Here is an 18,135-nt window from a genome sequence, read left to right as displayed (position 1 = left end):
CAAAGTGACATATTAGGAGTCTGGAGCCGCTTTTTAAGCAAGCATTCGATCAGTTGATAGACTGCCTGATCAAGGATGAATAGAGGCAACAACTGCATCAGAAGACAGTTTTCTGCCGTTCTCGGCTCGAAGAAAGCGCGAACCGACTATTAGACTTCCAGGCTGCCACAGGAACTCGAATTAGCTGTTCTACTACTGCACGAAGGCATAATGAGGTTAGACTGTATGCGAGAAAATCGATTGTTTGTGTCCCACTCACTCGAGTTTTCAGAGGACTACGACGAAGATCGTATTTTATTCTCGAGCGTCAAGATTTAGAAACATCTTACTTGGCTTCTGATAAGGAATCTAGGGAAAAAAGAAAGAAGAACAGTGTAGTAGGAGGTGTGAGAGGGGATGAGAAGAGAATCTTGTCCACGACAACGCCGGCGAAGGGGGGGGGTGAGGTCAGTGACGTTACAAGATGGAGCAGCGGGTGCACGTTTAAACTAGGACCGCCGTCATGTTCAATGGAGACAAGACGACTGGGCTCGATTATTGTTTACTGATGAGTCCAGATAGAGTCTGAAACAGTGATTTTAGACGCGTTTTGATCTGGAGAAACGAAGGAGCACGCAACTTACCTTCCGTTATCCGGAAAATATCCCATTTTTGCGACCGCGGTTTAATGCTTTGGAAAGGAATCGCTAGAAATAGCCACACCAAGCTGCATAGCTTTCAAGAAGGTTCTGTAAACGCTCGGAGGTATGTGGACGAGGTACTGAACCTCCAAGTTAGACTGTTTAGATGTGCAGTTGGCCCAAATGCTCAGCTAATGGATGATGCTTGGCGTCATCGAGTATATGTGGTGTGAGAGAATACTTGCAAAGAGAAGACATAATTTGAATGAATTGGACACTTTATTTATTCCCCTTGAAGATGCCTTACGACGCCGAATTCCAGGACGTCAAATTCCCGCCGGGACTCTCCAAAAATTGAAAAGCGTACTTTTAGGAGAGTGGCGTACATTTAAATAAAACTTGTTCAACACTTAAATCTATGAAATCAAGATGCGAGTTATGCATATCTGTCCTAGGAGACCATATGCATATTAAAGGAAACATTTTTCCACAAGAGCTGACTTAGTTTTTCCATCCTTTTCCAGTTTCCATAAATTTGGTTTTCATTTCGATATTTTGCTAATAATCAACTGTCAAACACTGTCATTTGTGTTAACTAACGCTTTTGTACAAATTTCTATTAATAATTTTTCATTAAGTATTCGTTACGTTTTATTTCTATCATTATTGTATAATTTTGATGTGTGAATGACCTATGAATTTAACATTTTATTAAACATTTATAAAAATATACGACTACTTACTTATAAAGAGAATTATTTAAAAATTCGATATATTTAAAGATTCAAACAGCATAGTTTAGCTATGTTTCTCCTGGCAATGTTTTATTTTCATTATCTTCATATGTAGTCTGAGCAAAGAATCATTGGTGTAGTGAGAAGGAGTTGATTTACAACTAAACTCGTGAAAAGCATGAGCCTGGTGTTCGGTAATGAAAGTTAATTTGTAAATTTTAGTGTTGGGATAAAACCTAAATTCATCGTCATGTAAGTATTTTAAATTATGTATTTTATCTTTCTCTAAAACTTATTTTGAATTGCGTTTTTTAATAAATGCATTAGTTTCGAGTATTAGTGTGTGATAATTTCTAATATACTGCGGAACAAAATATGTCGTGTACGTCACTTCTATTCGAAACTTTCGTAAAATTTTTATAGTGTAATTTATAACATTACATTAAGTTTATGATATTGTTTTTAGCATGGGGAAAATAATGAAAATCGGAAAGGTGGTTTTGGTACTAAATGGAAAATACGCTGGCAGAAAAGCAGTCGTTGTTAAAGTAAGTCTGCCTCTCTTTTTTAATTAAGGTAATAATATTTTGCTGTAGATCGACATATTTTATCCCTTTTGTTGACATTGTTTCCTTGTTGCATATGCTGCATCTTTAGTCGAAATCTCAAGAGGTGTTATAATTATTTAATTAGTAAGGTTCATACTTTTTATTTTTTAAATGATAGAATTCGATTTGAAAACGTAAGTAAGTGCTTATGGAGTGATCAAAGTTGTGCAAATGAGATTTTTTTAATACGTAGTAATTGTTTTTTAGGTTATTAAAAATTACTGCCTCCTTAGTAAAATGGCGTTTCAAATTTAAGCTGCGTTTACTAATTTCGTGTCCAAACTTTCTTTCACAGCTTACTGCTTGCTGTTTAACTCTTATTTAATATTTAGTAAAAGTAGTATTATTTGACTAATGATATTTATATTCTGTTTGTTATACATACTTAAAAAAGCCATTTGTGTGCATGAGGAAACATAATTGTCAGACAAAAATGTTAAGCTTAATTTTTGCCATATATGTATACTTTATTGGAGTACAGAATCACTCACTGTTTGGCACGTTTTCAAGAATTCCACATACACATAGACCTATTTTCACTCAAAAAGAATCACAGAATTGCACAAAAATGGCAATGCGCACTCCCTTGACTTTTACACGTCAACCTATTTTCACTTAAAAAGTCAAAGAAAATTGACAAAAATCCAATTCTAATTACTCTTGTAAAAAGGGCCAAACAAATAAGTGGGCGATTCTGCACTTTACCCCTTTATTGTTTTTATATATATATTCTATATAGAGGGAGAGATCATCAGGCATGGTTTAAGAAATTATTGGGCGCATTAGACTTCAAGGCAGTGTGTTGTTATTCAAACATCCTACTTTCATGTTCAGTAACCCCCCTTTTTAATGGAATCATGCTTCCCTAATACAAACATACAAATTCTAACTATCAGTAATGATAATACATAAAAATTAAGTTCAAAGAAAAATGCATTACGAAAGTACAACAACGAAAGAAATGTATGCATGGGAGCCATATTTTGTGGCATTACATTTAAAATTCATTTAGAACTTATTCTCTGTGATTTGTGCTCCAGGTTAGTCAGAGTAGCTATGAATCCTGGAGAAAAACAGTGTTGCCAAGTAATATTGTAAAGAAATTGCTTGGTTAATCTAGTTAAAAAGACATAGCCGTATTTTACCTTAAAACCAAGGCAAACCAGTTGTAGCCTAGGCTATCTTAATTTTGCTACTCAAAGCCAACTCAAGATAGTTTTATGATACTTTCTTTGGCCAGCATGTTATGTTTTAGATAAATAGCCAACTTGTATTCATAACCATGGCTATCAGCCCCTTCCTTTCAGTTAATTTTTATTTAAAATTAGAAACTTTATGCTTCTTGAACTCTTAAACAAAAATATAAGTGTAAAGCTGATGCAAAGTTGTCTCAGAATTTAAAAAAAAAAAAAAAAAATAGTTCTGATCAAGGGAAACATTTTCCAGTTACTGTAAGTGTGTCTTGTGGTGAACAAATATTTTCGTCCGCAGTCACCAAGTATTGAATCATCTGAAAATGCATGTGATGCACTTCACAAACTGGGTTACAGACCTTATTCTAAACAAAGATACTTTGTTCGTAAAGAATTGGATTCCATTCATAACTCTAATGCAAAATTTGGAGGAGGTTCTCAGAAAATGGAGGAAAACAAGCATATACTAACTGCTAAAAACACTGAGGTGAACTGTACACATGATGCGAATAAACTACAGCATGGTAAACAAACTGTTTCAGATCTTCCTGTGGATGAAAAGTCTGAAAGGATGAAATCTTCAGACTGTTATGCAAAACAGAAATATACTTGAGAACTGCAGTGAAAAAGTATTTTACCCAGGTATAACTTGTTGAAAAAGCAGACTAAATTCATTCTAAACTTTAAAATTTAAAATTATTATGTGTTTAATTTCCGTATATAAGTTGTAAAATAGTTTAAATATTTGTATCATGGTTACCTTTTATTGTATTGAATTTGCCTTCTGACTAAAGATTATACAGGCCTTGGGAGGGAGCAGTGTTACAAAATGCCCAGCTGTGGTAAGATAGCGTCCCCACAAAGCAGGTTGCTAGAAAATGGAAAGAAAAGGCAAGGTTGCCAGATTTGGGGCAAAACCCCTCATTTGGTGACAAGATTGGTGATAAGCCATATGCAGATGGGGAACATTCTGCAACTAATTCTTACCAGTTTATACCAGAATGTTCTCGAAGGCAGGCCAAAAGCCACATAAACCCTGCCTCTACGCGAAATAGCAGTCTAGTGTCAATTGTATCATCGAATTTTATCTTGAGTGTATTGAGCTCCGAGAGTGATCGCCCGAGTCGAGAGCTGTATTTAGTGTTTTGCCGTGAAGCTGTGTTCACTGTTATACTCTGAAGGCTGTGTTGCTGATTGTTTCAGCGTGTTTGTCGTAGTTTTTCGACGACTGTAAACATGTATTTGGAAGTGCCCTCTGTATTACTGACAAATAAATTGTTTTTGATTTTTAAGTACATGATCCCAAAGTAAACAGACAGATCACAATTAAAGAAAAAAAGAAACAAATTTAACCCCTCTTGGTGGAATTTCTTCTGAAATTCTGACCTTAAAAAAATGTTTTTTCTTGCTAAAAATTAATATATGTTCTGTCCTAAATTTGAAAATTCTAAATATTTTTGTCACTAAGCAGTTTTTGATGAACCTACGAGTAGTCAAATATGTAATAAATAAAATTTATTTATGCATTTAAGGAAAATTCAAACATGCTTTCGTGTTGTGCTTTTTCCCCTTTCGCAAAGTTTAAACATAATTCAGTAATATTTAGAACTGAGTTGGTACTTATGCGTTAATGCACTTTGCACAATTTATGATTTTTATAGATGAAAAAGTAAAAATTACGTATCGAATGCAAGTTGGTAATTTTGTCGACCTTTTTTTTTAAAGATTACCCCAACCTTTGATATTTATAATAAGTCAAACATCATCAATGTATTAAAAAACACACTTTAGTAATATAAAATACAGATTTTAATTAAGTAAAGAATGTATGCTACATTAAACATTTTCACTTTTTTTTTTTGCACTGTTCTTTGGTATGCAGCTATCTGTGCATAAATTACATCTGCAAATTCAGCATCGCACACAACCTTGCCACTGCATGTTGGCTGTTTACCTAATGCATTTAATCACTCAACACAGAACAGTAAATGCATTCCCATGTATTACTTTAACAGACATTTTCCCCTTTTGTTCTAAATATGCTGTTTTAGAAATAACAGCATTCAAAAACAGATAGTCTGTGACCAAGCAAGAAATCCCACAATCACGTTGATATGGCTTCTGATAAAATTAGTTTGTCCGAATAAAATTTATTGCCTAATATGTAAGAAAGTAAGATTACCAGATTAAAATTGTTAATAACAAAATCACAAATTTGTCATACATCTAATGCTTCACTTCAGCCAATGAATAGAATGATAATTTAAGTCATATCTCAATTCATTTGAAAAGTTTACATACGTAACTATTAATATACAGTCAACATATTTATCCCAAATATTAAACCTCCTAAGTTTGTTCGATTTATATTAATAAACCGGTTTTTATTATGATTTTGTTCTGCACCATAACTTCTTTTTGTTAGCTTTCACCAGGGTGAAGCAAGTTTAAGACAGTTACAGATGGGCATTCTTGAACATTTTTGGTAAGAGCTTTTGTCAATGACACTTGCATTCATACTTTTTCTTGTACAATGCATAGTTTTCTGACATTAGCAATTTTGCTAGATGAAGTTAGATTATGCAGTCAGAATTTGAGGTAATGCTTAGTTAAGTAGTTTTATTGTAGTCTCCAAATATGAATCTGAATTTGTGAATTCAATTTTCTGTTTTCTTTTACCCGTAAGTGGTAGAGTTTTAATGTGTATTGTTATACTACTTGAGTATTTTGTTAAGTTCAAACTTTAATATAAAAAATTCAAAACCTTCTTAGGACTTTTATTTTCAGAAATAGTGATAACTTACTAGTTCTTAATTAAGTTTAAGAAACTTTGAGTTAGATTTATACAAGATAGTCTACAAGCTTTTTATTTTATCTATTTATTATTATTTTTTCCCAAGTGAAAATTTCATGACAATTGCTTTAATAAGATTCCTGCAAATTCCACATGTGCATATTTTAAAGCAGAGTTTCTTAAACTGGGAGTTGTCAAAAATTTTAACAGTTTTGATATTTCTTTAACTTATAATAATTTTACAATTACCAAATATTTTTACACAATGTATCTGAAAGTAGGTAAAGATACGACAATACAGACAAAGAAAAAAAAAACGAAGACATTTTGGCGCATTATTTTTATAATATAAACATTCATTTTCCTTGCTTTGCACGTGACGCTGTCATTTCTTCTGTTACTTATTTAAAATTTTCACATTGTTCTATGTCTTAAAATTAGAAAAAAGTTAATGACTTAAAACTGCAATAGTATATTACAGTACAAGTGAAAAATTGACAGTTTCACTCACCTGTGTGTCGGATTTGCGCAATACTTACGCGGTTCTGGGAGTCGCGAAAAAATCTTGGTGGTAAAAAGGGGTTGCGACATAAAGTCTAAGAAATCCTGTTTTAAAGCAAAAATTATCACGAATTATATATGGATGGAGATGTCACAAACAGAATTTGGAGTACATATTAAAAAAATGCTGGAATCCTTGACTGATGGATTTTTATGTGAATAGTTGTCTGAAGAATGTGTATGTAAGATTCCAGAGTTTGTATTTAATACAGTTACAAGCCGGTTTTTCTAAGAAGGTGTCTTTCCTCTAAGGTATACTTGTCATACTCAAATGAACGAAACCTTAAAGTATTGTTTTAGAATTGTAAACCAGCTAGTCAGAAGATAAATTTTATACTTGAAATAAGCAGAAATGAAATCTGTATAAAGACATGGCTTTTAAAATTGTATGAAGTAGTTAGTAAAAATAAAGTATAATTTTCATACTTAATTTTTTTTTCTAACTACATAATGCATAATTTAAAAAAGGGCTGCTTTATTTTTATAATAAAAATATTTTAAATGTCCAATTTTTATTGTATTACAAATTTGCAGTCTTTAAATAGCATGTGAATGTATTGTCTAATCTTTTAAGTACAAAGGTGGAGATACTTTGTATAAGATGCAGGTATATCGTTTGCAACATCTAAGCTGGTTCGGTTTATCTGTGAGAACTATAGGTTTAAATATATATTTTTTCTTAAAAGCAGGCTGTCAGTTTTTTATAAATAGATCAAATTTGTGCATTTTTTGTCTGAAGTTTACTGTTATTTGAAGACAATTTTTATATTTCTTTTTAGAACAATGATGAAGGTACTGCTGATAAGCCGTATGGTCATGCTTTGATTGCTGGCATTGATCGTTATCCTAGAAAAGTGACCAGAAGAATGGGAAAAAAGAAAATTGCTAAACGTAGCAAAATTAAGCCTTTTGTTAAGGTTCTAAACTATAATCATCTCATGCCTACTAGGTGAGTATACTTTCATAATTCTTATGACTAGTACCATCCGGAATCTAAATCCTTATTGTATTAGACACAGAAGAAAAAATATCGCATGAAAAATTTATTTTTAGTTTTTGTTGATATTTGGATTTTTAACATTTTTATTTATATTTTTAACAACAGTCGTTTATTTTTCTTAGAAACTGATAACAAATTATGTAATCTTTGTCAGCATTTGTCAACTCGTAGAGCTGTCCAAGTAAATGTTTTAAGATTTTAAAACATTAATTTGAGGATATGAAGAATTCTGATGTTATTACTTCTGTTACCTCTGAGAGGCAAAGCTTTTGATCTGCCCATTAAAACCTTCATTAAAAAGTATTTATTTGTTAAATTTGTATAATTACTTATTTTAATCTGTTATCCTTAAACATCCATTCTTTGAGATATTTTCCTCATTAAATAAAGCACTGTATTTCAAATTACAAGTTATATACAAAATGACAAAAAGAAACTCATGACCAGATAAAAGCAGTCATGACACGCAGAGGATTAATTAAAATATGTAATGATTCTGTTATTTGAAGTTTTTTGTATTAAATGTCAACTTGCCATTGAGCTCAGTAGGGTAGCAGATAAAAAAATTGATATTCGTAGGCAAGAGAATTTAAGCACTTTTAGACATTGTTACTCACAGGGCTGTGGAGTCTGAATCTTAGTCGGGCAGATTTTGGGGTAAAAGGAGTCGGAGCTGGAGTCTCTAAAATAGGTCGATTTCGACTCGGACAGTTTCAATTTGAAATGAATTGAAAAAATTAATGACAAGCTGAGTTATTATTTTTATTTAGGAACTATATACATTAATAAATAGTTATTTTCTATTTTATTGACATCTTAGTAAATATAAGGGAAGAAGATGGATGTGATATTTGCCATTAGTGATTGAACTGATTCATTTAGTTACAAATCTCACTGGTAAATTTAAGTAAGGAGCAATAGCAGAGGCAACTCCCAAAATTGATGCCAATATTAGGAAGCGAGCTGGAAAAGGAGCAATTATTGATCAAGCAACACGATAAGGAAGTACATATTTGATGATAAAGAAGTTGTTAGAATTAAGAACTTTTTTAGAAAATGCAGATAATGTTTCACTAACAGAAAGACTATGGAATGATCATGCAGAATTGGAAACTCTTCTTTCTACACCGTATATAGTCACAAAGAAGCTGCAATCTGAAGAATTGACAGGAGGTGAGAATGGAAGAATGGGATGTTTGTTCTTTCTGAAGTGGAGGGTTTATTGCAGAAGGAATCATTTCTTCAATGAAGAAAAGAGAAACTAGTTTGCTAGACAATAAGATCTTGCTGGGTTCAATATATGTAGATCCAGAACGCTGAATTTTGTCGGATGACAAACAAATTAAGAAGGCAAAGAAAGCCATTTATGAAATTTCATTGAGATTGAAATTATTCTCGGAACAATAGGAGAATTCGAATCATGACAGTCAAACTGCAGTCATTGTAATTGAGTCTCTATCATCCTCTTCCAGCAATGAATTAGATTTTGAGAAATATTTTTGGATAATATTGAAAAGGCTAAGGCAAAGCGAATGAAAATGAAGAACCAAGTGCCTTTAGATATAAAAATAAAAAAATGCAAATAAGATTTCTACACGGCCTTTGAAGAAATAGAGAAATATGATTGCGCTTGCAAGACACCTCTTTTAGAGTTTATAAAAATGTATCCTGAAAAGTTAAAAGAAGTAGCCCTTACAGTAACAGCTCTTCCTCTTACTCCAATTAGTGTGCAAACACTCTTCTCAGCTCTGAAGTTAATCAAATCGGATCTATGGGCCTCCAACAAAGATCTTGCCGAAGCTATATTGTTTCTTAGAAATAAGTAATGCTGTTTTTTCCATTTCATAATAAATGCTAATTAATATATAATTTGCTGTGCCATCAATTTTTTTCCTCTAGTGTCTATTACTTCTTTTATATATGTTTACATATAGATGTATATGAGGGAGTCTGAGTCTGTCTTTTTTTCTAGACTCCACAGCCCTGGTTATTCAGTATAGATTACTATTATATTCACACAAACACTTGCGTGCATCTACATGTATGTGTTTATAAAAATATGGTGAGCATTTAAAAAAAAAAACTGTTACAATAGAACCCCATAATGAAAAATTCCAAGACTAAAAATTTGGTTTATTGTATCCAGTCTGACAAGAAAAAGAGATGAAGGATCTCACACAGTGTAAAGAATTATTAATGAAGTGTACAGAAATAATATTGTTAAATCTCGCATAATGGTCGCAGACAGTTAGACGACAATGGGTCTCGCTCTTCCCAATGGTTTTAAATTTCTAATACTTTCACATTTCATTACTACTTTGCTCGACACATCACACTACATTCATTCCCGTATAAAGCCGTTTTGCTCCTCCCACTAATGAAATTTCCTTTCCTTGTCAGGAAGTAGAGTGATTCGTCCTACTCCTCGCTACACTGGAACTACTTTTTATCTAAACTGCTATTTATATCCTATACAATTACAAGTATATTTATTAATACGGGATAGTACTCCGGCGCGGGAATTCTTACCTCGTGGCCTGCAGCCAAAAGTAACTTTGGTTTATGTAATTACAGCAAAGCCAGAGAGCTATCTGCCTAATGGGAGAGATACCTTCGTGGAGGACTTTCTAAGGAAAACTAGCTCGTATACATGTTACACATGGGGAAACACCCATGCAGCTTGTCCGTTCGGGGGATTCGATATTCGCACCGAACTGCCAGTGTTGGCTTTACCGCTCAGCCACTGCTGAGCCTAACAAAAATAGAGTGACCATTTTACTTAATACATAACCAGTCTCTTCCAATAAAATTGCCTTTTTAGGCTAGAACTTTGTAAGTGCATTCAGGAAAGTGGACACAAAAAATTTCCCTATTACCATGTAGCTACAGCAGAAATGAGAAAGAGAAGGAATGAAAGAGAAAAAAAAAGTGAAATGAAAATGTATACATTTTTAACAGATATTGAGAAAATTAAATTTTATGAGAAAAACATGACACAGTATAACATATTATATTGAAAATTACACATCGCGACTTTCAAAACAGCTTACATAGTATTATCTAGTTACATGACTGATGTAGTTAAATCTAGCTTTGATAGATGGCACCACATTACGGTGACTTTTCAGGATGTCCTGCTTTGCTCCCTCCTGCTTGGTGCGCCTCCTGCGAATTCCTCCGATTTCTCTTTGGAGATTTTCCGAGATCCGGAATTTCATATCAGCAACGTTTTCGATATATGGAGAGTGAAAAATGTTTTTGCAGAAATGTATTCAGTTATGAATGAAATAAAACCTTAAACAATATTTTACCTTCTAAATTAAACATAATGCACCGGTTTAGTGCTATAAACATTAACCTAAGTTTTTTAAGAGAGAGGCGTGGTCAATAAAATGGTACAAAATTTTTATCTCAAGTATGGTGGCATGAACAGCCCATTATAGAGGTCAATAATTTATACCTTTGCTTGTCTTGATGCACTTTTTTTAATTGTTTCTAATAAAAAATAATACATATTTCGAAACTAACCCTTCACCACATGTTTCTATAAAAGGTATAATTCAAGAATAACAATAATTTGTATTGCATTATTTAGATTTTTCATGACAGGGAACGGAAATTTTATTTGTGGGAGGAGCAAAACGATTTTGTAAAGAAAAGAATGTAACATGATGTATTGAGTAAAATAGTAATGAAACGTAAAGGTATTAGAAATTTGAAAGCATATGGAAGAGCGAGATTCAAAAATTAATATCATTAAGTATACAAGAAAAATTATTAATGATGTGAAAGTGTTCAAAAGAACCCAGTTGGTTTAATGAAGAAGCTTTACAGATAATTTTTGAAGATCCCAAATGTAATTAAGTGGCCGCCGTACTTAGCTAAAAAAATTCATTTTTCCTTTCGAAGCTTAATTCATATTCCCTGGCGTGAAATTTCAGTGCTTTTTCACTTTGGCCAATATATACCAAACAGAACTATACATATCAAACAATGCTAAATCAACACAATAATTAAAAGTACATATGAGATCTATAAGAATTGAAAAATGAAATTTAGTGATAGGTGAAGAAATAACTTAAAATATTGAACTTGGGGAGAAATCGAGAAATTTTGTAATTGATAATAAGTTTAAATAATTATTGGGTACGTGCCAGTTAAACGTCACTTTCGGCTTAGTATCCTGTCAGCCAAATGTCCTAAATTTCTTTTTCGTTTGTACATTTCAATCTAAAATGCATATTTGCAATTATGAATTAACACCAGCTTTGAGCCAGCATGTTTGACAGATTGATCAGAGAATTAAAGTACAATCAAAAAGCCGATTCATGTTCTTAGTTTTGATGCATCAATGGCTATTTCACTCAGTGTGGAAATAACCATTGATGCATCAAAGGATCCATAGGATCTGTTGTGTGTTAATTGTGTGCCCTGGTTTTCCAGGAATTGAGCCCTATGCCTGCCTGCCTTTTTAAGCTCTTGGTTTAGAAAACAAAAGTAGGAGTGAAGATTAGAAGAAAAAAAAAATATATTCCTTATTCTAATACTCTAAACAAGATCTCCACACCTTTAGACATGATAAAAACAGCCATAAATTACAGCAAACTAGAAAAAGGGAAATAAAGCTTATCTACAAATGCCTGTATCATGTTTGTTAAATATGTTGATGTATATTTTGGATATGTTATTGTATATAATTGCATATTAATGTGAATTTGGTTGATGTCGTGTGCATGATTTTAACTAATCACGCTTATGTTTAAAATTACATTTTGCAGGTATATGGTCGATATACAGTTTGACAAAAGTATAGTTAACAAAGAAGTTCTGAAAGATCCTGCTAAAAGGCGAAAAGCCAGGCGAGATGTAAAAGCAAAATTTGAAGAGAGGTAAGGTTTTTGAATGAGTATTTTGTTTAGCATAGGGAACTTGTGCCCTCAGGTCCGCAAATTTCTCGCCAAACAACTCCACGCCGCCATATTGCTACCTAAATTTTTTGTCTACATTTCAAATTTTAAGCCTAAAATGTCTCAGAAAACACTGCTTTCGCACATGCAAAAACCACATTTTGAACACGATTTAAACTAAAAATCCGAAACAAAAACAAAAAATTTAGATAGCAAAAACGTAAAGTTTCTAACCAAAAATATTTGACAAGAATCCATGTACACAGCAATATGTTTTAACTTCAAAAAACATCTACGGATTGCACATTCTAGGCAGCAAAGGAATGTACGAACTACGCACGTCTCACTTCAATAAATTAACATAACGACAGGAAATTTCAAAGAATACCGGGTACACAGCATTCTGTTTAAAAGAAAATCTACGAAATGTACAATCTAGGCATTGCGCAGAAATCAACGAAATAAACTAAATTACAAACAATTCAAAAAACAACAATAAAAGAAATTCATAATGAAAACACAATGAACGTAACATTCTACAAAATAAAATGCACTTACCATAATACATTCCTGAATAAAATTTCGCCAGTCACACAACGTCTCTGAACAAAAGTGCCACGATTTTCTACATCACATATCTTTCTGATATTCAAAATTTCAAAAGTAACAATAAAAACGTCCTTCAAAGTTAACATCCTACATAAAAACCACAATCCAAATCTTAAACTCTGCTGACAGCCACATATTTTACCAGCAACCATTCGACTGCAAATCCACACAAGAATCATCAGAAACGCCCTTCTTCGTCCGAGTTCTCTCATAGCAGCTCCGCATTGCGGACTCTGTTTTAAATGTCCCACAGAAATTCCAAAAATAGACTGCAATCCTCATAAACACACCCATGAACAAAAGACACGTTAACAACTCAAACATCGTCCCATTATAGGTCCTTTCAAAACACGCACGACATGAACCAACAAGCAAATAAACCACTCCAGCAAAAGATTTTTCAATGTGAACACACATTTGGTGATATTAGGGTGCATATAACAGAAGAGCCTAGCATATTTATAATTTATGTGAAAATAATTGGTCATTGTATTTATTCTAGAATATAAAGATAGTTCTTTATAGATTCCCAGTTTTACTACTACTCTAAAGTGCTTAATTTCAAAATTTGGGCAGGATTTGGAGATAATTTTGTGCTAAAGGTATAAATTACATTCTATAAACATGCTTTAGCAGAAAAAATTGTCATTCAAATTCATTAAAAAAGGCAAGAAGTAATAATACTTGAAAATAGTTTATCATTAAATTATATGTGTTTTCTAATTTTCAATTATTCTCTTTTTAATTTCCCCCATTTCATACTTGTAGTGAATTTTGCCCTTTCCCTTATTCAGTTCATTAGAGAATTTGGGGACTTACTAGTATTTAAAGGAAGAGAATTACTAAACAACAGAGTTAAAAAAAAATTTATGCTTAAATGAATAAAACAGCAATGTGCTGGTACATTCTACAAAGTGAATGCAGAAGTGAATAATATTTGTTCTAGGTTGCTTATTTAAATGTGAATTTTTAATGTGTGTGAAATAAAAAAATAATTCTAGTCATAAGGTTCTTAAATTATTCTGATCTGTGTAATTCACTTTTATTTTAATGCTGTGGAGTGTTTTTATGAATGTTTTTAAGTTTTATGTTGGTAAAAATATTGAAATATGTTCTAAAGACTATAGTTATTAAGACCAGAAGAAAAGCAGTAATGTTTACAAATTCACAGGAATAGTTTTGAAGGTGAACTTCTTCAGCTATAGAAGTACAAATGATGAAAGAGAAGCCTGTACTCGGCCAGGGTTGGATTGCCATGCTACCTGAAAAGGGAATTCAAAATTTAAACAAAAATTCAGGGGATTTAAATATTTTAGTCAAAATCTGGAACAGACGGGGAATTTCATACGGCGATCACCTCAAAAAAGCTAGTTTTGCGCGGCCCATGGAAGCGATCACTTTCTTGGAGAACTGTGTATTGCGTGATCGTAATTCGTCCGGCTGGCATAGGGCCAATTTTCGCAGCTCCAATCAGATTGTCTTTTAGAAAAACAAAGCAAGTTTCCAGTAACCTTGAGAATCGCATGTACAGTGCTTGTTGAACTAAACAAAATACGTATTCTCACATAAAATGAAATAAGTTTAATCCTAGTATAAGGTACTGTGGAGGTTAGAATCAAAGAGTATATATTGTTAAGAAGGAAAACTTTGCAACAGAAGTGGCTCCATTCCAACAGAGAGAAACAACTGCGCATGCGCGAAATATCAGCCGCCAAAGCTTGACACTGGTGTCGAAGTTTGAAGGACGTTATCAAGAGTTCATAAAATCAATATTGTTTAAAATTTCTTTAAACTTTAAAGGAAAAAATATTTTTTTGCATTATTTTTAAAAAAAAACTACGAAAATCCGTGTTTAAATTATTGCGAAAAGTCAAAGAAAAAACTTTTTTTTTTTTCCCCTTAACACGTGTTCCTCAATTTCCTGTACGCATTGCGGAGAAGGAAATTCTCGCCACTAGGTTCCGTCGCCAAATCCCTTGCAAATTTTACCTCCGCTTTCTAGCAACGTAATAGCGTTACATCTATGGAATCTTTCCTTCTTTACATAGACATTCTTTGGTTAGAATAGTTGTCATGTATTCTATTCTAACGATGGGATTTGGCGACATTGTGATGAGCAGTAAACAGGTCATTTTGGTGTTGCCAACAATTTTCGTGCCCAACGCCTTAGCATATATTACGATTTTACTATAAAATCTTTTAAACCTTTTTTTCTAATAAATGCAGTATTTGTCATATTGCAGTAAAATAAAAAAAAAGTGATCAGTCATCCAGGCAAACCATTTAATATAACTATATTCGCTAAAATGTTGTTAATTATTCTAATTCTATTTTTATGTTGTTTGTATTATTTAATGTTGCTTTAATTTAATTTAGAGGGAAGAACTTTCTAAATTTATTATTAGTAAACAATACTTTCAAATTTCAAAAAATGTTCTCTAGCATAGTCCTCAAATTAATTCTAGCAGTATGATGACATATCATCGTGAAATTTTAGCACATATTTTTTGCTTATGTATGCCGCTAAATAAATAAAAGGTAAAAGAATATTTTAAGGGTCCCCCTTGGTGATTTTTGGCAGTACATGGATACCAAGTTTGTGCAATTCTTCGACTTGTTATTTTGGACTGCGTAGTGCCGATTTTTGGTGCAAAAATTGCCGCTAAGCAAAGCAAATATGTCCTTACCTTAGAAATTCGTTCGTATTCTTTCTGTGGCACGTAAAATTACTTAACAGCATTATAAAATTATCTGAAGTACAATCCGTATATCGGCGTTGCCACAGAAATTCACTATGTAGTTGCAGACTATGGATACTAAGTAAACCTTCTTTAAAAAATTGGCAATAAATACACTTTTCCCCTTTCGTTCCAAATCATACAAAAACTTCAAATTAATCCTACTATATTCAGCCATTGTATCGTCTAAACAATGAAACAAGCATTGTACTTCCTAAGCAAGACACACCACAAAAAAACCTTGCAAAACATTCCATGATTCAAAATTTCCCAGAATAATGCAAACGATTACGTCATAATAGGTTTCCATAACATTCAACTACTCAGGTTACCATAAGTGATACAATAACTTGGCGATAAATGAAACAACATCGTGATAGTATAATACAAGGGGGTACCTTAAAGTCAACTCTAACCCAATAAAAAATACCATTAAATAGATTTCTTTCTTTCGTTTAGCTGCAAAATATCTGCAAAAAAAGACATTTTTAAATCCAGATTGGGCAGGTTCTAATCTCAATCTTTAGTGGAGAAAGCAACTCCTATTATAGTTATAATAGTAATGCTTTGGAAGTTATACATATATGGCAAATTTTTGTGTTTTCAAGTAATACCATTATTAATTTACTTCTTAGCACAGCCAATGTGGATAGACGGAAATTTTCTTAAAGCACACCTGAAAAAGTCAGGAAATTTCATTTTCCTGTTTGAGTGGCAACCTGTCAGGCAATAATATTGGAATATTGTTTTATTAGCAAAATTTAATATTTGCTAATACGAAAACCCAAACACCAACCAGAAATTGTAATGTCATCAAAACCATATTAACATAGATAAAACCATATTGTCCGAAAAAGTATTTTTCAAATTTAAAGCAATACTGTCATCTAACAACTCCTGCAGTTGAACTTTGTTACCTCTTTAAAGAAATGTTTTTAAAATGTGTGCTATTTTTCTAAGAGTGTTCATCAAATCAGTCGTGCATCACTAGTAACCATGCATGTACCGTTAGAATTTCTCTGTAGAATTTTGATTTGTCCAAATTATTACCATTCATAAAAATTTAATGAAATAACACATTGCTTTTTAGTAGAGATTGAAGTACCTAATATTACAGAAAATTTTCTATTAAAAATATTTGTGTATAAATTATGTCATTGATATATATTTACTCTGATCTTTATTTTCTTTATTAGGTACAAGACAGGCAAGAGCCGATGGTTTTTCCAGAAGTTACGGTTCTAAATTTGTAAACTACTGCAAAATAAAAAAAATATTATTAACATCAAATTGCATTTATTTCGCATATAAATTGCAACCGAGCAAGTTTAATTTCATTATAGCAAACATTAGTAGTTACATTTTGTTTATTACTATCATAGTTTTTATAATAGATATAGTTCACAGGGTTCGTAGCAGTCCTTACAAGTGCTTATAAGTCCTTATAATTTAAAATAAAATATAAAGGCCCTTATAGGTGCTTACTTTTTCTTTAAAACCCTTATTTTTCGGGGTTTTTTTTTTTTTTTTTTTTTTTTTTTTTTTTTTGTTGTTGCCTTTTAGTGCCCCCCCTTTTTTTATGAATGTGTATCCCCCCCCCGTTCCAAAGCGGAAACTAAATAAACAACTTTTCTTCCTCATATGGAACCTCAGATGGTGAATCTAGCAGTATGATGACATATCATTTTTTTTTCTATGGCTACACTCATGCTGTAGTAAGACAAAAAGAAGTTTATAATGATATTCATATATATATACTTTTGAGTAGAAGAAAAATTGAATAAGTGAAGAAGACATGTCAAATGTTGTCATCATTTATTCTCAAGTTTTGTCTATTCGGAAAGTTTTCAGGATTTGTTTTAATTTATATTAAGGTAAGTTATTGAATAATTATTTAAACATATTAGAATTATTTGAAACAAATGTCAATCTGAAAATTTAATAATTATCTGTCAGTACTCCCGGAAATAGCTTTTCCCCCTTTACGCATGAGAGTACAGACAGGTGTCCGTCGTTGGTCAAAGAATTGTGAAAACCGTAGAAAATTCCGGTACATTCGGTATTCTTTTCCTCCCACCCAAATACTACACACGTTTGAATTTCTATCAAGATTTTAATAATTTGCATTCTCGTTCCACGTGGTCAGTTCATATTCGTGTTTATTATGATCATTATGCTTATATTATGAGTATATGTATATATATATGAATATTTTTAATAATATATAGCAGTAGCTGCTGTAGTGTAGATAAACTTCCAAAAATGGGTTTATTTTTACACAGATTAGCTTTCTAAGGAATAATATTCGGAATGGCTTAAATAAAAGGAAAGTAATCAAATAGTCAGAATAATTTTTTTTTTTTTTCCAATA

At 32.2% G+C, this 18,135-nt stretch overlaps 1 protein-coding gene across 1 annotated transcript; it reads left to right on the top strand.

Moving 5' to 3' along the window:
* Positions 1–1,457: 1,457 nt before the first annotated feature.
* RpL27 (ribosomal protein L27) lies at positions 1,458–17,054 on the top strand. The gene is made up of 5 exons (XM_035377442.1): positions 1,458–1,606; positions 1,821–1,902; positions 7,290–7,459; positions 12,289–12,399; positions 16,961–17,054. The coding sequence occupies exons 2-5, from the start codon at positions 1,822–1,824 to the stop codon at positions 17,007–17,009; spliced, it is 411 nt and encodes a 136-aa protein (XP_035233333.1). The 5' UTR covers positions 1,458–1,606; position 1,821; the 3' UTR covers positions 17,010–17,054.
* Positions 17,055–18,135: the final 1,081 nt, after the last annotated feature.

This window comes from Stegodyphus dumicola, chromosome 11 (genome assembly GCF_044657685.1).
Source record: "Stegodyphus dumicola isolate Sdum_Otavi_A_Nest chromosome 11, ASM4465768v1".
In the NCBI taxonomy this organism is placed as follows: Eukaryota; Metazoa; Arthropoda; class Arachnida; order Araneae; family Eresidae; genus Stegodyphus; species Stegodyphus dumicola.
This window is presented reverse-complemented; position numbering and strand designations above follow the sequence as displayed.